At 32.8% G+C, this 25,575-nt stretch overlaps 1 protein-coding gene, 1 long non-coding RNA gene and 1 other non-coding gene across 3 annotated transcripts; all 3 read left to right on the plus strand.

Moving 5' to 3' along the window:
* The first annotated feature begins 377 nt into the window (after window positions 1-377).
* LOC134273763 (uncharacterized) lies at window positions 378-17,899 on the plus strand. The gene is made up of 8 exons (XM_062755981.1): window positions 378-436; window positions 1,155-1,354; window positions 1,820-2,124; window positions 2,704-2,844; window positions 3,254-3,487; window positions 4,243-4,310; window positions 5,538-5,679; window positions 16,970-17,899. The coding sequence occupies exons 1-8, from the start codon at window positions 378-380 to the stop codon at window positions 17,762-17,764; spliced, it is 1,944 nt and encodes a 647-aa protein (XP_062611965.1). The 3' UTR covers window positions 17,765-17,899.
* Window positions 10,091-15,420, plus strand: LOC134273762 (uncharacterized). Its single transcript, XR_009993482.1, has 3 exons — window positions 10,091-10,505; window positions 13,211-13,270; window positions 14,823-15,420. It is a non-coding gene; the product is annotated as an uncharacterized LOC134273762 (long non-coding RNA).
* A 444-nt stretch (window positions 17,900-18,343) lies between the features above and the next one.
* Window positions 18,344-18,417, plus strand: Trnat-cgu (transfer RNA threonine (anticodon CGU)). Its single transcript has one exon. It is a non-coding gene; the product is annotated as a tRNA-Thr (tRNA).
* Window positions 18,418-25,575: the final 7,158 nt, after the last annotated feature.

Genomic DNA, 25,575 nt, shown 5'->3' on the forward strand with positions numbered 1-25,575 from the left:
ATAGTTGCCTGGATTGGTATAAATGTATTTACCCTGGTTGAAAATGATGTGGTTCATAAATTTCTAAAATATTAATAATTTGTAATCTTTCTGCGATGTTAAAATCGAAATTTTCTGAAACCATTTTATTAACCATTACAATTTTTGTCACTGGAGATTCTATTAATGTTAAAATTTGAATAAAAAGTCTAAATCTGTGCGGTTCAACGTATTAATTTTACTCATATAAGTATAACTGATGTCGTTAGTTCATAGAATTTTGACAAAAGTTGTTTGTATCATCTGTCCAGAAGTCTTTGCAGCGCTATATTCTTAAACTAGAGGTACTGTGAGCAATGAGCTCACTAAATGATACCCCCGCCTCCCAAATGGTCATAATGGCAAAGTCCATGTTTTGCTGTGGCCGGGAAACACATAATAGGTGTCGGATCAAAAAGTAAAATAAAACCTTCACAATGACATTATGTAATAAAGATTATGTGAAAGTTTCATTAAATTTCACTCAGTTGTACAAGAGGAGTTGCGGATAAGAGATTGGTACCACAAAGCTTAACAGACAGACGGACGGACGATTAGAAAACTTTTCGGGGGTTTAATAAATATAAAGTATATATAAAGATAAGTTTATTTATAATGCATGTTATATAATAATAATAATAACTAAAATATTCAAACCCAGGTGCAATAAGGCATCATCTCTGTCATATCTGAAAATTTCAGCGCTTGCATCGAGTTCCATTGGAAATTTCAACCGGAAGAACATTTTTAATAATTGTGTTATAGAAAAAGCTTGCCTTCTCGGCATTCACAGCCACTGAGCATTGAGGGTTTATTGTGTCAGCACCTACTGCCACATGGGACTTTGGTATCCCCGTCTCATCCGAACCACCGGTCTATACACCCCAGGGTGGGATTTGAACCCGCAACGTAGAGATAAAACTCCATACTTAACTTCTCTAGAGTAGACGCTTTAACAACTGTACCAAGCGTGCAAATTCTTTAGAGACAAATTACAAGATATTTTTTTAAAAAATAATGTTTTTTTCAGTGTTTCATCACTGACAAACAAGGAATGCTTAAATCTGTTTTAACTCTCAAAATATCTCGCTATATACATTTGAACATTTCACATTTCTTTGGTTTCTACATTTTAGTCATCTAAAGGGATCCAACCGGAATTTCATTCAAAGGAGACTAATTTTTTTGTTTGACGACTTAAAAAATATCATTGAAAGTGAGGAATACGACACAAACCTTAGACAATGCCTGGAGAAAGCATCTCCAGATTATATCACGTCTATTGCTAAGCGAAAGAAGGATATTCTTAAAGAAGATCATGGGATTGTTGTTGCAGGTAGAATTATTCTTTTAAATGTTACTTATTCATTTGCTTGTCTTGTTTAAAGTCATCATTTCGTAAGTTCTATGGTTGATGCAATGACCTTGTCAGCAAAACAATATCGATGTTTCATTTAATGAAATGCTAATTTGTAGTTCATTACTGTTACACTGAATAGACGACGGATTTTCCCGTTATTTCCCAATCATGACAAGGAGCACACGACGGGTAAGACCGGTCAGAAGAGGATGCTCACTCCTTCATGGCACATGATCCCACTTCTGATTTTTTTCTAGGCCCGTATTTGCTCTGCTTTTTTGTATTATTTATGGACTTCTGATCTTGAATTTTTATCGATATCTCCATCTGCGTCACGTGTTCAAATGGATTTGCCACACAAATATTAATATTTATTACATGAGAGCAATGTCTTGATAATACATTTACATGTAACCTATTATTTCTAGAAATTATTTTCAGGAGAGACAAGTGCCGGAAAATCAACTCTTATCAATAAAATATTAGGAATGCGAATTTTCAAGGGTAGAAACTTGGAGTCCACATCAACTGTTTGCAAAATACGAAATTCTGAAAAGGTGGTAATAAAAATTGAGTCAGACAATGGTGAGGTCGAGATGGAAGATATGAGTGACCTTGATGTAGAAACAAAACAAGGAGAGAAAATTCTTCGAGATACTTTGAAGACTCTTACAGATATGACTATTGAGAAAGGCAGTCGAAAGTATGAAAGTGTTGATATTGGATTGCCAGTTCATTTTTTGAAGGTATTTTTTTTTAAATTGAATCAATTCTTTTATTTTTCGATGATATGACACAATAAAATTACAATGTATATTAAACGAGGAAAAGGTATTTTATGAAATAACCAGCAGGTTATCCCATTCAGTCCGAATCAATGCATTGTTTATTATAAAACATCTCGCAGATATGGAATGAATTTCCAGAATTTAAATTTAGTCCAATTGTAACAAGATTTCAAATTAGCATATCTCAAAAACTCTTTTTAGTCTTCAAACTGACTACAATGCATCAAACATCTCATCTCATATATCAAATTAAGTTTTATGCTAATTTTCAAAATATATATGCAAAAAAATAGTTTCATTCTGCACTCTCTTTACAACGTCTTTGCTTCGAGGTTTGTATTAATCCTGACAGGAATTTGCAGTATGTATCAATGTTTACAGGACGGTGATGTTAAATTTTTTGTTAACTTATTGTGCTATTCTGTATCATTAGTCATATTGTTAAATATATCAATATTCGATGCAATAATCAAATTTATAATCCATTTATACATCAAAATCAGTAGCCTACTTAAAGCGACATTCTCCATCTTCCAGGGTAATACAATAATTGTTGATACACCTGGCATTGGTGGTTCTGGAAAGGTCAGTCAGAAAGTGATGAAATACTTGTCAAATGCAGTGTCTTTTATCTTCGTGATCAATGTGGCAAGTGCAGGCGGAATGCAAAGAGACAGGGTAATAAATCATATTACTGTTTATGAGATATTTGTATGCATTTGGGAGAGAAAAAAAAGAGACGACAAAACTGTAATTGTGTAATTTTGTTTAAATCTGAGCTAAATAGATGCTGTATATATCATGGAAGAATATATCAGTAGAAATAAAAAATCTGATACACGTGTATATTTTATTTGCAAATTTGCAAAACTAAGGAAACATTAATTGATTGGTTCTGTTTGAAAAAGTAATTGTTGGTATAAAATGAAAATACGTGAAATATGTTCAGCTTTATACCTTACTTAATTAATTTGACCCAACATAAAGTCTACAGTGGAGAAAATCAAATGTACATGTGTGTTTAAAACGAATAAAGTAACAAACCATATACAATGTAGTAATTTATTTCTTTTTTAATAAATTATAGCTTCCGGAAATACTAAAATCTATTATCAACTTACAAATGGAGGATGAAATGCCTTGTTTTGATCCCCGTAGTGTCATTTTTATAACAAACAAATGGGATTCAATCAAGAGAGACCCGGATGACAGCAGTGATGAAGATGAGGAAGAAAAAACTTGGAAGAAAGTAACAGGCAGCATTTATAGAAACTGGCCATCAATCAGGGAAGAGAATATTTTCAAAATGAATCTAACAGATGTAAGATATATCTTATCGATTTTTCTCATGTTGTTTTTATAAATTTTCAAGCTGAAGTTAAAACTGTAATTTGTTAGGAACTATTTATAATTACATGATATGAAAATTATCTCTAAAAATGCTATGGCTTTTTTTTTTTAAAAAATTGTCCTGTAAATGACGTCTAATACGGGAGATGGTCCTGTTTAGACATTGAAAATTTTCATAATCTAAGACGGCAGTGCACTTCTTTTTAGCTATAGTCTGAATTTCAATTAAAAATATACCTTTTCAGATAAGTTTAAGATTTAGGTTTAGCAACGAAGGCTGGACTTTATATTTTTCAAATCGGTGTACCTATATAGTTTGTCTGATAAATCAATTTTGCTAGAAACGTAATTCGTACGGATTTTGGGCATAATGTTTTTGCTACTTTATTTCAGCTCTGAGAATTGTTTTTTTTTTTTTTAATATTTTGTTACTAAAATTTAGTCAAATATTAAATAAGACAAATATTAACAAAAATGGTAAAGAAATGTATTTCTGACAATAACTGTAAATGGTATCATGTATTATGGGACATCCTGTATATCAGATTAAAAAATAAATGAAACACAATTTAAAGCGTTATTTCTCATTATCCTTTGAAAAAAAATTAAGTTCTGTTATTTTAATGCAGAATCGAAAGATATGGTTTATAAATAATGAAAAGCTTACATGTAATTCAAACATTATATTAAAGTGATATCACTGCAGAGTTTCGTAAATTTCGTTAGCATTTAAAAAAAGCTTTAGAGAAAGTGGTTAAGGAAAATGAAAACATTAGGATCAAGGAACATTTCAGGTAATTTACCATAATATTTTTTCTTGCAACCATTGTACAAGTATATCATATTTTCAAAGATTGTATAGCGATTTGTTATTGAGATGTTTCTGTAGCATGTTAATTGAAATATTACTGATATTTTCATATAAGATAAGAACGAAGTATGAGTCAGCCCCATCATGTTTGGTGATTTATCAATGTAAATGTTTAAAAGATGCAATCCAATAACTGCAATGGTGTGTGCAAACAAATTGAGTAACGTGCGTAATCGCGTTATAAAAAAAAATGTTTGCAAACACCATTATAGATACGAGACAGCATCTTTCAAAAAATGATTATTTAATGCTTATATTAACATTTTTATCTCCTGTATTTTCCGCAATTGTGATTTTTCTTTTTAAGAATATAAATACCACCTTATCCTTCATGTAAGTTACCATTGATAAAACAGCTTATTCCGAAAACGAAAATAATTATAGTGCACAATGATAACACAGATAACAATGATCAAAGTTTTATTTATTTTTTCAATTTAAAATGATAAACTTTATTTTTGCAACAGTGAAATACAAATAAATCGTATAACAGATATAATTGTTTCGATTAAACAGTAATGGCGTAGTCCTTGTATTCATACGCCAGACAGACTTTGGTTAATAGGTCCTGTGTGTTGTGTATATTTAACTTGTTATTTAATAATACTTTTCATTAGAGTCAAACAATATCAGTATATACATTTATTAATGCATTTAATTCCTTTTATATCATTTTACAATTTTGATAGAGTTATAAGCATTAATTTTACAATCTGTCTGGTGGTAAATTGGAATTCTGGTAGATAACAGTGCCGAAAAATAATTGTATTTTTTTCACTTTGGTTGAATTTTTTCTCACTTGGTAATTAATTCTTTAAAAACGTAACAGCTCGTCACCTATAAGTTTTAGTCTGATTGCAATAGACTAAATGTAAAGAGACTAAACATAGAAAAACAAATTAAATATATTGCAAATGCTCAAGTTCAAGTTTTACTTTTCTCCTGATAATAAAGACACCTAATTATTGTAAACCTTGATGAATGCAAAGTATGCTTTTTCAATATGTTGGTTGTATGCTGGTTTTGTTTTCAAAATATAGACTTAGCCACTATTGTAATAAATATTTCACTAGTAGGATTTATTTCAGAAGAGGTTAAAGCATGTTAGAATTCAGTAATATTTTTCATATGTTTCGTGCTATATTTTCAGATACCTTTGTACGCTGTTGGAAGATGTGTACACAGGAGTTCGCACAAGACAAGAACTGACAAACAGATCAAGAGAAGAACAAGAAAAGAAAACCGAAGAGCATCAAACGAAAATTGATATGCTAAAGAACAAATGCACAGCGGTACATGTATTGATTTTAATTATTTCATATAAAACCTGATCAAAGTGGTAAGAGCGTTAGACTCGAAGTAAGACATTGATCTTTAACGTCCCGGGTTCGAAACTTACTGTTTGACGTGGAGAACAGTCCTTTCGATGAGACCACATAACTGCGATCCCGTGTTATAGTAGGTGCTGGCACAAAAATATAACTCATTGCTCAATAGCTCTGATTGTCGAGGATAGGTTAACAATTTCCTCTCCACGTACAAGTTGTGGCATGTCCATATCAGTGAAAAATTCTCGAGATGGACGTTAAAAAACATGCAAAAAATGAATAAAGGAAAAACCTTTATTATAAGGAAGACAATGTCTCTCAAAATCAAATTCTTGAAACCAATCTCCTTTCACCTACCGTGACACTGAATACGTTTTAATTTCATCAGAAAACCAACATTTGTAAATTCTAAATAATGTCCATATGAGATGTTTCTATTACAATACACTGGGTGAAAAGTCCAGTTTCCGCAAAACTGAAACTATATGGAAACCTTGCTGAAACTTGGCGTTGAAGTTTCCTGTATGGTTTCCGCAATGCGGAAACTATATAATAGTTTCAGCAAGTTTCTGTAGGGTTTCCGTATGCTGAAACCATTAGGTTTGTTTCCAAATAGTTTCCGCAAAACGGAAACCAATGTAAAATTTAATGAAATGTCAATTTAACGATACTTTTTAGTTTCAGTAGGTTTCAGTTTCCGGAAACTATTGATTTCGATTCCATATGGTTTCCGCATGCTGAAACCGAACTGAAACTTTTTCTTTTCTTTTTTTTCAAATGGGTAAAAAAATCAATTCAAATGATTTTTTTACTATTGATTTCGATTCCATATGGTTTCCGCATGCTGAAACCGAACTGAATTTTTTTCTATTATTTTTTTTTTCGAAAGGGTTGAAAAATCAACTCATATTATCTTTACTATTGATTTTGATTCTGTATGGTTTTCGCATGCTGAAACCGAACTGAAACTGTTTTTTATTATATTTTTTTTCAAAAGAGTAGAAAAATCAACCCATATCATATTTTTATTTACTTATACATTTTAAAAAATGGTTTTATTTTTAAATATATCTACTAGTTCATATTCAGATTTTGAGATGTGCTCTGTGTAAACTGACACATACCGATATTGATATCAATGATAAGCACTTTATACAAGATCCTTGCTTCATATTAATTTATTTCATATTGTGCTGGAATTAAAAAAATATCATTTCTAAACAAAATCGATTCCTCTCACCAGGATTTTCTACATTACCCAACTCGAGACTCCCCCTCGGGAATTAATTCTTTTCATAACATACATTATTTTCACAAAATATTACTTCCGTATGAGAACAAATCAAGGGTTATATATGGAGGTTCCTCTGTCTACAATTACATTTAATGTTAATTTGTTTAAAAAAGAAAATTAGTGTGTCTTCATGGTGCATGAAATACAGATAATTACGAAAGCGAACGTTTACATTATCTGAGATAGCAAGTTTTGCATTTATATTCCTTATACTGTACATGTATCTATATTCCTGAATGGAAAATTATCATTTCAATAATTCAATTTGTTAACAACACATACTGACTAGGAAGCCTTTTTACTATTCAGTGTTCAACATAGAAATATAGTGCAATAGTTACTACATTGTAGTTGTTTTTATAATTTAATACATTGATTTAATATCTCGTACATATATGTATTTTTATCTCCGTTCTCATGAATACATTTTATTCGTTTAACAGGCGTTAATCTTATTCGAAAGCCGCGGGTAAATATTGCAAGAAAACATGTCCTGAACATTTGATGCCATGGTTCTTAAGATCTGCAGCATATTATGTCAATCTAATTAAAATTAAATCGTCTCATTTCACTGAAAAAAAATAATTAGTGAAATTCACTGGGAAGACTAGTAAATTTACTGTCCATACAATCACTACCTTAAAAGTAGTTTTACTGGGAATTGGGTAGATTTACTAGATAACATTAGTAAATCTAAGCATTCATAAGTAACTTTCACTAGGTATTTAAGTATCTTTACGACCACTACCCCACTTTTCACTATCTTAGGCTTAGCTAGTATACAGAGTGATTACTAATCACTGTCCATACAATCACTACCTTTAAAGTAGTTTAACTAGGTAATTCTCTCAGTGTTGTTACCCAAATGCTTATTCGCACGAGGAAGACTTATTAATGTAAAAAGTCTATTTTTGTGAAACAATACCCTGGGAGCGAATGGAAGATCTCATTTTAATTAGATTGCAAATTATGTGTAGGCTTTTTTATTTATTTATTTTTTCAAATATCTTGCTTTCGTGATGTTAATTAATGCAACATTACTGAAAACGCGGTACATATACTTTTTAGTAATATGTTCAATTATATTCGTATTGAGATGTATAATGTGCTAAATTTGTGATTTAGAAAACACTTTTTTTAAATAAAAGTAGTATGTAAGTTGATCAAATTTTCAATCCTTTTCTTTGAACCCCACTCGCGGGCACCTGTCCTCACGTGCCACAGGTGGGGAGACACGTGTCGCGAAGACACCTGCTACCGTGTTGGTGTATTTTTTGTATATTCTATGTGGATTGAGAGGTTTTTCTACCTTAGAGGAACAATGGGCTGTGACCAGGCGTAATATATACATGCAGTACATGATATACACAGTATAGTCACTAGTAATGACCCCAATGTGTCTGAACATTCAAATTTTTAAAATTGAAAAAAAAAATCCCACACACACTATATATATAAAACTTCACCAAAAATCAAACAAATAAGATTGTTTTATATAATATTTTATATAAAATGTTTCATATAAACTACATGTATTAAATTTATTATGTGTTGGTGATTAAAAGAAAAAAAAAAAAAAACCTCTCAGATATTTATCTATAGATCAATCTAATAAATAATATAACTAATCTACAGGTAAGGAGAATATTTGCTAGTTCAATAGACTATTTAGAAAATTTCAATATTATTTTACAATTTCTCCACAAAGAAATTGGCAATCACAAAAAAACGACAATTAATGGTATTCATTGTTTGCCACCATTGTATTAACTTCAAATATTGAAAATATTTAGAGATCGATGACACGCAACCTAATGAAAACAAACTTAAGTCCATGAATTTTATTTCATAACTTTTCTCTCTAGGTTATTTCTAAGTACACAATAAAACAACGTTTTGTTTCTAATTTAGAGTCCAAAACAAAAAAGTGTGAGGTTATTACAATAATAAGGAAAAGATAAAAAAAAAAAGATAAATACATTTGGTAAACAACAATATACATGATATATGTAAAGGACTATGACCACTATTACATGATATCATTTATAAATTTGTCCGCAAAATTAAGAGTTTCCGTATCTTCTGTATTGAGTAATAACCAATAATTTTTTGTTCATCGTCTAATGCTGAGAAGTAGCGGTATTTACTATTTTAAAATTGTACATGTAAATATTTTCTGAGATGGAAATTTTTAACAATTGGTTAATAATTCTAATAACTCCAATTTTGCTTTTGAGTTTCGCAAAGGTATAAAAAGCAATACCAGAGAGAGACAGAGACAGAGACTTATACAACACATTCTAATATAGTTTGTAATTTTTTTTCTTCGTTTTATTTAAGTTACGAAGGTCAAAATTAATCATTATATAATTCACTGTATAACAATGATTATAAACTTACATGCACTTTGTTAATTTATCTATTTTATTTTAGGACACAAATAAAAATGTATCCCGTAGATTAAGATTTTAAAAAACATATAAACATAAATTTGCAGACTTGTTATAAAGTTTTAACCAGCTAATTCGTATCGCTTACTAGAAAGGGGGGGGGGGTTAAAATCGCTCTTGTATGTGGATAATATGCCATCAGCATAACTTTGTTGACTTGTATACTTTTTTTTACACAATAATCTAAGTACATGTGTATATGATTTTCAATCTATTTGTAAAAATCTGGACAGTCCGTTTCAACAATTACCATAATCATGATAACCATGATAATAAGGGACTTAAAATACGGTTCAATTTTATCTAAGCATTTAAAACTGACATGTTCATTCAGTTGTCATAAATGCAAGGACGTCTGCAATATAAAACGTAAAAAAAAATATTGCCAAAAGAGAAATGCAAAAACTAAGGGGAATTTTCCGTAGAGACTGACATTCAATCACTAGGTGGCGTATCGAGATAGAATGCTTCTCTCTCATTGGTTAGATTTTTAGTAGAAGAAAGAGGGAGAAAATGGCGAAGAAAACACCAAGAACTTGCTCAAGAAAAACAACAGAGATGAGAAGGTCTTTTGACTCTACACAGAAGAAAGGCACCTCAAACGACAGATTAGATACAGGTAGTTATTTCTTACAGTTCAGAGCACCTTTATTTTTGTTTTTATCGTCTGCAATCGTAAGAATAAAGTTGGGTCAAAACGGCGCGTTCCAAAAATTCAAATCGACCATTGTACAGTTATTATTTTTTTGAAAAAGCGCCTTGTAAATCATTCTCAGCTTAGATTGTAATACGTATAATTAATTGCTGTTAAAACGGCCGCATGCATTTTGTACCATTGTATTTATCTTGCATGTTTTCGTATGATTATTAGAATGTGTTTTTCTGCATCGTCCCGATCATGTTAAAAAAAAATACGTGTTGTAGTATTCCGGAATTTTAAATGTAGGTTGGTTTTAGAGGATAATATCGTTATGAACTTGTATCCGGTGTTTACTTTTTCGGAAAATCGAAAGATTTGCCCCCACGCTTATGTTCTTTCAGAAAAGGTGAGGTTTGTTGTTCATTATAACTGCTGGATGTGTTCATTGTTATTCGCAGGAGTAGTTTCTTGAACCCTACATTTATTTTTTGCTGAATTGTTTTTATTATTGATGGAAGACTGTGCTGCACAGCCGAGGAAGGGGTTGAATATATTTTTAACATACATGCAGTCTATAATCGTAAATATTAGACATGTTAGAGGGCATCATGTTGGGAGAATGCCATTGTGTAGTATTGTATCACTGTGAAATGCCAATTTGTACATGTTGTATAGTCATGAAAGTAAAATTCCTGAGAACTTGCAGATTTTGTGATATGAAAGTGACTTGATAATTTTCAGAATGCCTGACATTATTCAAGTTGAAGTATTTTATTAAGTTTCATACCATACATAATGAGTTTGAAACATTATCGTACGTGAACAAAATAGTTATACACAAAGATACATAAACATCATGCTGACACATGTGCATGTTTTGATCTATATGAAACAATTAACACTATTTTAGCAACCTAAAACTTGATTTACCGGTAGTGTGCATGGCAGGGCTCCCACTGGACCGAAAATATTTTTCGCCACTTTTCGCGACAAAAGGAAAGGCATACTTACATCTGATTTCTCGACAATGCAATGCACTTTATGTTAGTCCTTTTTTTTAATTATGTTTATCTGACACCAACATTGTTTTAAATTTAAGCTTTAATTATGGTAGTATCCATTTAATAAAAAAAAAACTTATGTTGGAATTATACAATAAATTTGATATTGAATTGATATCAGTCAACTCTTGACAGAAAATGTCCTCTTTTTTTTGCCTGTTGGGGGGGGGGGGGGGAGGGGGGGGACAAAGACCTAGTAAAAATATTACATTTTTTTTTTAAAATGGAAATTTTCATCATTTCTGAATTAGTAAACAATTTTGAAAATAAGTAATTAAAAAGTAATGAAAATTAGGTTTGAAAGTTGACTTTATTTTAACAAGACTCCAGGGTTTAATATGCAAGCTCATGTTAGTGTAAATAATTCAGTGTAATTTACTTATTAAAGTTAATTCTGTTTCCAAACCAAGTTCTTTTTCACTCGTTGTCAGTTTATGGTAAATGTACACATTTTTCAATTTTAATTAGGTAAAATTAGAAGCCATTCTTTACAATTTTCGTCATGTTTCCCTACTTTCGGTTTAAAAAAACGATCTACATAGATCCAGATTTTGTTGATAAAAATCTTTTATTTTCTAACTTCATATCCTAATAACACTTTATACCCCCTTGTTTAATCCAAATTATATTATTTCAAGCAAATTTGTAATCCTTTATTGCTCCAGGCCAGTTACCTAGTCAGCTGTGTTCGTTCAAGCGGGACGTGATTTCCTACTTGTAGGTTTCAGTTTTCACACCTCTGCTGCATTAAATAAACACAGGGACTAATCTGTGTACTTTGAATAAACAAAGGAGCTAACCAGGACTACTCAAATTTTGTACATGGTACATAAAAAAAAAATCATTTTCGCCACTTATGAATTTCTTTTCGCCACTTTTGAAAAAAAATTCGCAATTGGCGACAATGGCGAATCACAGCTCGAGCCCTGGTGCATGGTGTAATTGTTCATTAGAAATACCATGTTTTTATTGTACCTTGTGTATTAAATGTGGTGCAGTTTCTAAATACATCAGAAATCACAACCATAAAAATGATTCTCTTGATATGAACAGAACAGTATTTACCTGAAGTATGTATTATGATAGACTGGAGCTTGATGAAATGGGCAATTGGCCATTTTCAATTTCTTAAGTTACATGCATTGATTCATTATACAGTCATATACTTGTATTTATTTGTTACCCTTTAGAGAACTTTTTATTAATGTGGACACGTCACCAACAGTCTCATCCGAGGGACCAGTCTCTATGTGTACTACATTGGATTCAGACCCATGATGTAGGAATCAGCTCTTACTCCCCAACTCTAGGCGTGTTGCTCTAACCACTGGCAATGTGACACATTATGAAAATTTGACATAATACTTTTATGATCTCTAAATTTTATTGACTTGATAAAATGACTGATACACAAATAAGATTTTTGTAATATCTCTGTAAGGTTTCTAAATTTTATTGACTTGATAAAATGACTGATACACAAATAAGATTTTTGTAATCTCTCTGTAAGGTTTATAGCTGTTTACCATTTGCCATATTTCTATCACTAATTAAATCAGTTTTCAACAATGGCCACTGAAGAGTCCTAGTTCTGTGTTATTATACAAATGATCTTCCCTTGATGTAAAATAGAATATTAAATAAAATTAATTATCAAATGAATTATAATTTTGAATCGGAGAAGGCCTACATATCTTAAACAAACATAATTTAGATGTAGTCTTGCTTTTATAGAAAATTATAACTTATTTAATTTTTCTCACTCTCAGATATAATTGCTTTTCAAAATCTTGTAAATTGAGGTTGTGATAGCCTGATAGGACTGCCACCTAGAATTAGACCAGAGTGGAGTGTGACTGTGTCCATTTTAAAATGATACAATTTCCAATCATTTTTTTTCTTTGTCATGTGTCCATTAGAATTTTCACTGCATGTCAGGTGCAAGGAAATGGGCATGCAAGTAGTTTTTGGGACTTTTCTGAGCTCATGCTAAAAACAAAAAAGTTATTACTGTACGGTACTGTACTAACTGGATCTATTTTAATTTCAGATATCCATGGAACAAATCATCTGAAAACTAAGAGAAGATGAAGAATACTTCTGTTAAAAAGTATGTTTTAGTAGTAAGAACTTATGTAACTCTATTTTAGAAAATTAAGGACTAAAGCACAAAGTTTATGTTTTTATTTTCTATTGTTTTCTTAATCTCACTGTATAATTTAAAGCTCTCTATTTATCATAGTCAGTGTGTGTTGTGGGGGAGGGGGGGTGTAAGCTGCTTTCCTCTACTTTTTAAGCTTTATATAATATCTTTATATGTTCGGCATTTCCATCAAATTAACAGATGTTAACATTTTCTTAGAAAGTCTCATTTTGCGAGCTAACTACTAAAATTCTCTGATTTATTTATAAGCAGGCCTATTTTTAGGTCACCTTAGTAAACTCAGGTGACCTATTACTATCTGTTTTTGTCTGTCGTGTGTTGACATTTGAACATTTTCAGCTTCTTCCTTGCAACCGCTCAACCAATTTCAACCAATTTTGGTACAAAGCATCTACGGGTGAAGGGGAACAAAATTTGTAAATTTTATGATACCCCCCCCCCCCCTTCTTTTTTACTCCTGGACATCAAGCAGTCAAACTGTTGGCATGATTGAAATGAGCACTGAGTCATCTACCATAATTATGAAATTCATGGCCCCAAGGTCAGGGGTTTTAGTACTAGGGTTGGTCCATATAGCTCTTTGGAATTAATCAACCATTTATGATGAAATAAAACTTAAGATAACATTTAGAAAATTTTGAAATGTGTGGCCCCAGGGTTAGTGGTTCCTGTGGGGTGGGGTACACAACTGGTGGTTTTAAAATGGAATAGCATTTTATCTTTATTACTCTGATCCACCTTTGGTTACTGAGTAACCAGAGTAAGCATGTTAAGTGTAAAATTATGATAAACAATGGTGCGTCTTTCAAAATTTGGAATTTCATGGCTTTTTGTTTAAAACACGAACCAAATTCAATTGAGTGAAAGTTGTTACTTGATACCTATTAGGTCTATGGGCCTCTAGTTGTTATTCAAATAAAAAAAATATTTTGATGAACAAATAGAATGAAAGAAAATTCCTTAATTTATTCTGAAAATCAGGAACAAATCTATACATACATATTCAGGTACATTTAACATGTTAAAATAAATTAAGTTTGTTTATTTCATTATCCCTAGTCAAGTGTTTAAAAGAGGCATCTTTAATAAACTAATGATATTTTACACTTGATAAATTTTTAAATTTCATTTTAAATCATTCTGATTAAAAAAAATGCTTAAAATGTGAAATTAATCAAACAAAAGCTTGTACTAGAACAGCATTAGGGACTTTGTCCATCCAATTGATATTAAATGTTAGATACTGCCTAAATCTAACAACATCCTGTAGAGTGTCACGTCAGAGGTCAAATTCTATTAACCAATCAAATAGTCAACTGCAAAATTATTGTATTTCATAAATTGGAACGAATAAGTCTAGAGTTGTTCCGTATTTGACATCTGACGTGACCTTCTATGGGATGTTGTTAGATGTTGTGTAGTGAGTATGCGAGAGGATCTAACATGTTTTATTTAGATTGGGATTTTGTTAAACTATATTTATATATATTTTCAATAGGTTGAAGTAACTGATGAGCAGATCAATCCAACTTGAACATGATATGATTTCTCCAATGATGAAAACAAGTCTCTCTATACTCAAGCATTGATATTTTTAAAGTCAACTGAAACTGGAACAGGTCATACATGCAGACTACAGTGATGTGTTGCACAGTTCCGAAAACATGCAGCCACCACTAGCATAAGCATGATAAGTGTAAGTGGGTCATCAAAGAACGAGAACCACTCAAGGACTTTTCTGTTGGTTGATGATGGACTACAAACTGAATTTTTAACAAAGGAATCCACCTTGGTGCTTATTGGCTACTTATAATGTGAACTTGTGCATTTATTATACCAAGTAATTTTACATTTCCTTAATAATACTAGACTTGCATAAACCAAATTCAGGTTTAGTTGATTGATTGCAGTAATGCAGTTCTAAGTTCCTCTAGCAAGATTATATCTCTGATGTATGAGACATCATTAAATACAGACATTTTCTCTGTCCTCCTGTCGTGACTTGAGGGCTCGGACTTAGCTGTAAAAATGTTTATGATGCAAGAGAAAAATGTTCAACCGATGTATGTAAATGTTGATAATAACATTAAATATTCTTTGATAAGTAGTGTTAGTGTGTTGTTGTTTTTTCCAATATGAGAATTCAGGGGGAAAATGACTTTTGGTTGAAAACCAGGGCTAAAATTGTGTAGTCAATACTACAGTTTCCGTTGCGGAAACTAAAGTACACCAAATGTATTTCAATTGTAAACGCAATCTAAAACCTTGCGTATACCTCAAGTTTCAGCAAGTTTCTGTTGCGGAAACCTGTGGTAACCATATGTATTTCAACCCTATACTCATACTGAAACCTTGCGTATACCTCAAGTTTCAGCAAGTTTCTATTGCGGAAACCATTGGTAAACCATATTATGTATTTCAACCGTATACGCATACTGAAACCTTGCGTATACCTCAAGTTTCAGCAAGTTTCAGTTGCGGAAACTATTTGGATTCGTGGACACCTTTGGTTTCCGCACTGCGGAAACTTGATGAAACTTGAAGTTTCCGCACTGAAACTTTGCAGAAACTATTAGTAACCTTAAGTTTCCGCAGAGTTTCAGTAGAGTTTCAGCCATGCGGAAACTGTATTTTTCATCCAGTGAATACTTTAAAAAATGATATCGAAAAATTAAAATTTCGTTTTAGCTATCCTTAGCCGAAGGCTTAAGTAAGCTTCTCTGATATATTGTTTTTCTTTCGTCCATCCATCTGTCTGTTTGTTCGTCCGTCTGTAAACATTTTACATTTTCGACTTTTTTTCAAGAACCATTGGGCCAATTACATTTCTTCTAATATTAAAAAATAAATATAAGTATATAATTTTTTCACATTGATTTTGCATTGATACACGGGCTAAACGAAAGTAATTTAGGTTTTATACTTTTCAAGTTTAAAATCTATAATTCTTAAAGAGATAATATCGTTTTGATCATTTATAGTTCTATCAAAAATAAATGAAGCGGAAACAATTGCAAACTTGATCTCTTAACCCCCTTCCCCGCATTCACGCATTTTAACGCATATACCACTTCCTATTTCTAACGCAAAATCACGCATATACCGTTTCCCCGCAATCACGCATTTTCACGCACTTTAAAAAGTCCGTTTAATTTTTAATTTAATGCCAATTTCCTTCTATTTTATACTTGCAAAAATCTCATAAAATAAGAAAAGTTATTTTTGTATTAAAATATAACGTCATAATATTATTTACGCTAAACTTTAGAGAAACGTGTACCACGTTAAAAGGTGCTTGCGGGGAAATGGTAAATTTCTATTTCTATGACGTGGACATTAAGTGTATGTTGCATAACAGTTCAGTAAGTTGTAAAGAGTTAAATATCAGCTTTAACTTCCATACCAAAATTTACCTAGCGTTTATAGAAAGAAGTGGGGAAACCCAGGTGGGACAGACTAACAGACAAAAGGAAAGAGGAACGAACGGACAGAGGGAAGGACAGGCTCAGAGGAAACCTAGAATCCCCTCTGGTTTTACCGGTAGTAGACATATAAGAGAACTTGCAAAATATATTTTTTGAAACAAATTCTGCTTTGTAGGTTTTTCCTTTGCATAATGAAAATTCTTTTAATATTTACCTATAGAAAAGCCATTTTTGGTGTCAGCGTATCAAGGACATTATTGAACAAAAAGCAAATACAAGTTTTGAATACATGTCATCAGATATCGGAAAAGAAAGAATCCTGAATCCAAAAGACTGGCTACCAATTATGGAGGTGACATATGTTCCAAACGTCCTTGATGAGGAAGTTCGGGATAGAATTGACCGTTATATAGATGAAAAAGTGCGATCACCTGAAGTAGTTGAAAGATTCAAGAATATTAAAGATGATATTTTGAGTTTCTATAAAGAAATTTCTACCGAAATAGAAAGACTGGAAAATGAATGGACGGGGACTCCTACTGTAATTAGCTCAGACAAGGAAGAAATTTATAAAGAGGAGTCAATTGCTCCTTATGTAGCTGGAGTAATAGCTACTGCTCCAATTTGGTTTCCTCTGCTGGCTGCTGGGTTTGCTATAGCGGTTGCTTCAGCACCAGTTGTTGCACCAATCATCGCTTACTTACGTAGCGATTCTAGGAAAAAGAAAATTATAGATAAAGAATATGAAAAAAGTAAATCGTTGTTTAAATCCAAGATGTGCAACTCAATGGAAGAAAATCACGGTGATGCATTGAATAAATTGATATTAAAGATCACAGACGTTCTTTTGCAAAGAAGGATAAAATTCATCGAAGAAACTATCAAGGAACTCTCTGAAAACCGGGATAAAATTATTGCAAACCAAAAGAGTTTAGATAGCCTTTCAGAACAGATCAAGTCTATTAAAGAAGCTGCCGAAGAACTAAAGCAAACATTAAATACCTCTTCAACTTAATTAATACGAGTAACACAATATTCTAAAAGGAAAAAAAGTACTTACAAAGTTTCCAAGACTTGCAACATATATTCACTGTACTTATGTGTTAAAATGACATTGAAGAAAATGTCATTATGGAATTAAAATCTTTAACTGAAGTATTTGAAAAGATATGTATGAAGATAGGCTTATTAATTTGAATATGAAATTATGAAAGCCATATACGTTTAAATAATATGATGATTTTTATTAAATGATTGTTTTAATTTTTCTCAAAACACTTAATTTTCTGGAAATTAACATTTAGAATGCACCAAGACGATTTGTTGCAAATATATTTCTTTGTGTTTTTATGAATTCTGAAATTGTAACGTACAAGTACATTCCCTGCCGATCGTTTACATCCGCCGTATGCCCCTTTTCATGATCGAGGAACAACGGAAATATCCGTCGTCAATGCTTTAAAAGACAGTCATTCTTTTGAGGAATATTTTAAAGTTTTATGTGAGTATTTGTGTGTGAATCACACATTTTTTATGTATGCATATTTCATAAAGTGCGCTAAAACATTCTTATATACTCACCGTCAATAGGACCGTTCACGGTAGCTCAGTCGGTAGAGCGCTCGCTTCGTGAACGGGAGGTCCTGAGTTCGAATCTCGGCCGAGACTGACCTAAGTCGATAAAAAATGGGTAGCAACTGTTCCTTCGCCATGCACTCGGCACTTTGAAGTGAAAGTTGCGGGTCCTTCGGATGAGACCTTAAAAATCGAGGTCCCGTGTCAGCAGCAGGTGTTGGCACGTTGTAGATCCCTCACTGCTCAATGGCAATGAGCGCCGAGAAAAGGTCAAAATTTGAAGCCCTTCAATCACCGACAATAGAAACGCAACACTCTATTTTAAGGTTGGAAAATTATATACGGTATATATTTATGTACCAAACAAGTTAGGACATCTTTACGAAAGCCCAGAAGGCTCATTCGAGATTCGAGTTTCCAAATACGAGATTCGAAATTCGAGATTCAAAATTCGATATTCGAGATTCAAAATTCGAGTTTCGAGATTCAAGATCCAAACGAACCAATCAAAAGCGGGTTCAACATTTGATTATTCCCCTTTATTATGTTTTTACTATCAAGAAATAATTAAATATAATTATATCAAATGGGTCATTTCATTAAATTACAATGCAAGAAAAAGTGTTATATATATTAGAGGGAAATTTGAATAATTAATGAATATTTCACTTTATATTATAGATTCTTAAATATTAAATAGATTTCATATATCAGGAGTATATGATTATATTTTTGTATTGATGACTAATCACCGGCCGCCAGGAGGTGGTCGGTTATATGATATGAAAGTTTGAAGTCTCTGTGCGTTTCGTATAGGTTACATCATAGAAGCCGAGTAGTATTGATTATATCGTTTTCATGGGGCGTGGAAATCGAGGGCGCGGAGCGCCCGGGATTTCCATGCCCCATGAAAACGATATAACCAATAATACGAGGCATCTATGATGTAAGCAACTTGTCGCATGTCTGATGACGTAAATTTCATTGAGAGTGTCAAAATTCAATGAAAAAAAAAAAAGATTCATTTCAAGCTAGCTCTCCAACATGTCGGATGTTCTTAGTGAATTTGACTTTGACTTTTTAACTGAGTTTGAAGATTTTGACAATTAATCTTTGAGCCAAGCACTCGACATATATGAAATCACACAAGCAAATATCAAGGAGTTTAACGATGTAAAGTTTGGATAATTACCATAACTTTCAAAATTTCAAAATGGATAATTAATCTTTTGAACGACTGGGAACTTTCAACCGAGTTAAATGCATGTATTTTAATTTAGTTAGAGGCTAAGAAATAGCTAGAAATGTTCATTTTTCTGTAGCTACGAACTTGTGAAATAAGATCAGGTTTTTTTCTCATGACCTGATTTCTGCCTCTTGCAGTGATATATGAAGGGGCGTGGAAAGTATTATCACATATGTGATATGGGATATATCACCGCAGAAAGATCAAAGAAAATCACCACAGATATGCGACAATGCGGAGTTAAAACAATTTAAATAAAAAATAAATAACATTAGTATAATAGTATATTAAAAAGACGGTCTAAAGGTTAAAGAAAAACGCACAATAAACATAAAATTAAAGATTATGAAGAATGAGGTAAATATTTCATCCAATACTGATTTAGAAATTTAGATATACATGTTTGAGGTGCGGAGAAAATTAAGACATGTGTTGGGCGTAGTCTAAAGCAAAGACCGCGTTATGTATATTACACAATTTTACTTTCTCTATTCAAACGGGATTTGTACGTATTTATTTTAAAATGACGTGTACATATGTACATATATAAACATTTTGAAAAATATGGTTAAATGTAAATTCATTAAAAGACTTAGCAGGCTACAAAATATTACAAGATTTGGCCCTTAGCAGACGAGGATAATGCACGTTTTACAATGTGCCAAGAATTTTCCCGTTACAACTCAAAGAGAAGAAATGTAGTGGCGGATCTAGAGGGAGTTTACTTTTTTCCTTTAAGAGAGAGCAAGGATACTATGGAAGGGAATTACCGCCAAAAGTCTATGTATCTTGCTTTTATTCTTATTATGCCTACTTCTTTATGCTTTGTTATTATTATAATTATATATATCACTTTATTGTTTTCATATTCGTCTTTATTACATTTCACTTTGACTTTTATCATTCTTCATTTTGTCTTTACTTCTATGTTGCTTTATTCTTGTGAATTCATTCTACTTTCTTTTAAACTTAAACAGTTTCTTTAATAAATTATTAGCATTATCTCTACTACGAATGTTAATTCAATCACACTAACAATGAAGCATATTCAATGAAGACAAATGGAAGTTGTCAAACCGTCAAAATTTAGTGCGGCATTATAACGCTAGGTGGCGTGGTGTTCGCTACGAGTGTTGGTAAAACTAGGTAAGCAAACTCGGGTCGGGTTATTTGAGATTCTTAAATACGCCTTAATCATGTTAATACTTTATCAATCGAACTTCTGAAGGCCGGATCCGATCTCCCGATCCAATGATGGAAACTCCATATTTATTTTCTCTGGGCATACAGGAATAGCGGCTTCTTTTTTCCAGACATAACTTTATACATTACTGAATATGTTCATTTAAAGGCCGACCCACTTTTTGTAAGAGTAGGGTCAAATAAGTAAATGTAGTACGTATAGTAGGAAGAAAATTTAAATTTGATTCTACAGAAGAATTTGAATCTAACTCAAAACCCATCCCGCCCCCGAAATAGGATTTCACTGGCGTCGGAAGTTAATTGAAAGTTGGGGGGGGGGGGGTGTAAGAGTAAGATTTTTTTTTGACCTTCAAAAAAAAAAACCTGACAAGCAAAAAAAAAAAAAAAATGTCCAATTTTTTCAAACATAAAAATCATATTTCGTGAGGAGGGGTGGGGTGGGGGTGGGTTGAAGTTTCGAACTCCAGTGCCAAAATTTTTTTTCCAAATACCACCACTTTCCCCATTTTAAACCTTTACTGGGGGGGGGGGGGGGCTAAACCTACGCAGGAATGTTCAATGTCTATACTAAGTCTATCTTTGGGAAGAAGTGGGTGCTAAGCTTCCCCTCCCCGGTTCCGACGCCTATGTATTTTCAAGTTTTGACAATTTCCTGGGGTTTATTTTGCGCTTGTCAAGTTGTTTTCAGCCGGGTAGCTCGAATATTTATTCTCTTGTTGCCCCCCTCCCCACTTTCAAAAACGATGCTACACCACTGTTCTCTCGCCTGAAAAATATATCTCTACTAAAGTTATTTGTTGGTATATTTGAATTACAATTTAATTGTTATAAAAATGTTAAATATTTTGATACTAGTTAACCCTTATAAATTGGGTTGTTTTTCAGAACCTTCCATTGAACTGAACTTTATTTCACGACAGATAGTAACTGCTGATGCGCGTGATTTTAGGGACAGGCCTTTGCAAAGGAGTGAGGAGCGTTATGGGTAGGCAGGCGCGGATCCAGAATTTTTTTCCAGGGGGGGGGGGGGGGGCAACCAAGTATAAAAAAAAATCCAATCCCAGAAATTTCTTGACAAGCATAAAAAGAAGAAAAAAACCTAAACTCGCTCAAACGTAAAAATTCTATTTCGTGGGGGGTGGGGTGGGGGTGGGGGGGTAACTTTTTTCCTTGTTTTAGTAACCTTGTTAATACCAGGGGGTCCTACCCCCCTCTAGATCCGCGCATGGAAGGCGAAGTCGGAACCAGACTACATGCACCCAGGCATACTAGAAACACCCTGGTATTTTTTTCTGCGTTAATATTTTATATCAAAATAGCACTTTTCAATAAAGAAAGAAATATCTTTAGTACGCACCGTGTTTGTCATCAACCAGGAGAGCTAAAAAAAAATCTTAAAACTCGAAAATTCTATTTGGTGGTGGTGAAGGGGGGGGGGGGGGGTCGTCAACTTTTTTCAGTAATAAATTTTACTCATATGCCACTAAGTACATTACTTTTAATATATAAATTGACTATTAGTACTGCAACAAAAAGTGTAAGGGATAAGGAATGGGGGCAACAAGCCTTTCGCTGAACTTTTCCAGTAGTAAAAAGTTACGTTTAGGAAAATGTTTCTTGGCCACCCTCCCCTCTACCGATGAAACTTACCCCATAGGAGGTCGTCCACCCGGAAGTCAGTATATATATTGAGACTTTGGTGGTGTGATTGTACATTGTATAATTTCCTTTTCTAGAATTTTTCACTCAAATGGAGAAGCCACCTCTTGCCGGTGGAGAGCTGCAAATTTGTCCTATATACTCGGCACTTATAGCCATTAAGCAGTGAGGGATCTTTTTTCGTGCCAGCACCTACTGCGACACGGGACCTCGGATAATACGGTCTAGATCTCATCCGAAGGACCGAACTCCACATCCTACAGTGGAATTCGAACCCACGACGTATTGGTCGACTCCTTACTACTGTACTTCGTGACTCTATAAAGAGCAGACGCCGTAACCACAGTGCCACGCGGGTGACTGCATCCAAGGGGGGGGGGGGAGAAAGAGTCATTATCCATATGTACTCGTGCAGATTATCTATGTTTAACTAAACGGTTAAAATGATTTAATTATAAAAGACTATTAAAATGATATTATTTAAATATTTATTCATATAGAACCAGGGACCTATAAACTAGTATATAGGTCCCGGATAGAACGGATAAATTTTCTTCAAAAACAGAAAACGTTAGTAGATATAAACATTGTTTTACGATTTAAAAAAAAACTATTCGGGGGAGGGGTTGCTAGAAATGGGGGCGAATTGCTATATATAGCGAGATTTCCCACGGAAGACTAGCTATATATTGAAACTTCCCCGGGGGGAGGCCCACAGTATAGTCTTCCGAAGGAAGCATCACTATGTAGTCAGTCTTCCAGGGGAAATCTTACCATCCAGCGAGACTTCCGAGGGAATGGCATGTATCGGGTACATACCTGGACTTATAACAAACATCAGTCTTTTAAAAATTTAAGTTTGATTAATAAAGTATTAAGGCAGAAAATTGAAAAAACTCGAATAACCCCGGCACGGGTTTGCATACCTAATTTTACCAACACTCTTAGCGAACACCCCTGCCACCTAGCGTTATAATGCGGCACTAAATTCGGACAACTTGTATTCGTCTTCATTGAATATGCTTCATTGTTTGCGTGATTGAGTTAACGTTCGTAATACTTATAATCATCTAAGAAACTGTATCAATTTAAAAGAAAGTAGAATGAATTTACAAGAATAAAGCAACATAGAAGTAAGGGCAAAACGAAGAGGGATAAAAGTCAAAGTGAAATGTAATAAAGACGAATATGAAAACAATAAAGTGACATATGATTACAATAATAACAAAGTATAAAGAAGTAGGCAGAATAAGAATAAAAGCAAGATACATAGACTTTTGGCGGTAATTCCCTTCCATAGGATACCAACATATTTGCTGCATTTTTATTAAATTAAACTACACTGCATATCTAGTTGTAGATTACATTAAATTTTAGTTTTAAACTTTTAATGTAAATGCCATACAGGCCTACGGTTCAAAAGTTGTTGACGCAAAGTACCAGGGGTTACATGTAATACTGAACATGCATTATATAATTAAGAAAATCATGCAATGTCGAGCACAAACTTTTAATATCACGAGGATATATATTAAAAGATAAATATAAGATATTCTAAAAACAGATCACCATAGTCTTTAGTTGCTTCATAAAAGGAACATTAATTGGTTTGCGTCCGATTTTTGACGCTTGCGTCAATATATGTTTCTTGTCTTAATTTTTAGAAAAACACAGGTACGTGTGGACAAGACCCCCCCCCCCCCCTTGATATTGAACCCCGGGGCTTATTTCTCTGTTATGTGTAGCCTTACAATACGAAAAAATCGCTGGCGTAAAACCCCCAGAATAATCGATTAACCAAAAAAAAAAAAAAAAAAAAAAAACAATACAAAACAAAAAAACACTATTTATTACCCCACTTTAAAAGAAAGAATGCTGTTTACGGAGAAAATGTGCGATTATTACGTGATGCAGAGTCAGTCCGATAGCATGCACTAAGACAGAAATACATCGTATATGTAGAGACAGTGATAATCAACATTTAAAGTTAAAACAAAATAAATGCATTTAATACCAGTGGGGGTACAACGTAAACAGACTGGTATGGCATATCCTTCTCTTATAATGTATAGTGGGTATTTGGGGGGATTTTACAATTTTTTGTCATTGTGTACATGATGAATAAGTTTAATAAATATAACTTTTGAAAAACATGTCCAATAAACCCTAGGGTTGAATATCGAGGGGGAGGGGGTGGGGGGTACCGTTCACAAGTACCTGTGGTTTTCCTAACAGAGGAAATGCATAAAAATTAAATTTAGTAGACAATTCAAAAACATATATACTCCTGATATATGAAATCTATTTAATATTTAAGAATCTATAATATAAATAAAAATATTTTTTGCTGATCAAAATTCCATTGATTATTTAAATTTCCTTCTAATATATATAACACTTTTACTTGCATTGTAATTTAATCAAATGACCCATTTGATATTATTATATTGAACTATTTCTTGATAGTAAAAACATAATAAAGGGAAGTAATCAAATGTTGAACCCGCTTTTGATTGGTTCGTTTGGATCTTGAATCTCGAAACTCGAATTTTGAATCTCGAATTTCGAATCTCGTATTTGGAAACTCGAATCTCGAATGAACCTTCTGGGCTTTCGTACATCTTTTACTTAGCCTAATCAATTATTTAATGGTTGAATGGTTTTCATTCCATTACCGAAAGTTGATTTTTTAGCCCTTTTAACAGATACCATTTAAATAACTAATCCCCCCTTCGACCATTTAATCAAAACATGCCAGTCCGCCATGTACATCATACGCAGTCCGATTTCTGCCATGCATTAGGCATATCAATGTCTTTATCTGAGCAAAATAAATATTCTTGGGCATTTTTGATTGCAATTGTTCAGATACTGAGGTCGAATTTTCTCTAACTTTGCGCAGTGTAGTAACCGTTAGACTTCCGTTCAATGAACTGTCATTCATGCTTTTGAAACATTTCAGCCCGAAAAGTCGTTATGTAGCGTAAATTTGCATCTGTAGCTCTCCTTTTTCTTTTTTTTTTTTCTGAGAATTTCCAGAAATAATGAAAATGCGTGCTTTTGGTAATTATGAGGAAATACAGGTATCACATCCGGTAAAGAAAGAAATATATTTTCCCGGAATTTAAGTACAATACTTATGA

Source organism: Saccostrea cucullata, unplaced genomic scaffold (assembly GCF_032062105.1).
Source record: "Saccostrea cucullata isolate Sc308-1 unplaced genomic scaffold, CSIRO_AGI_Scuc_v1 ctg7684, whole genome shotgun sequence".
Lineage (NCBI taxonomy): Eukaryota > Metazoa > Mollusca > Bivalvia > Ostreida > Ostreidae > Saccostrea > Saccostrea cuccullata.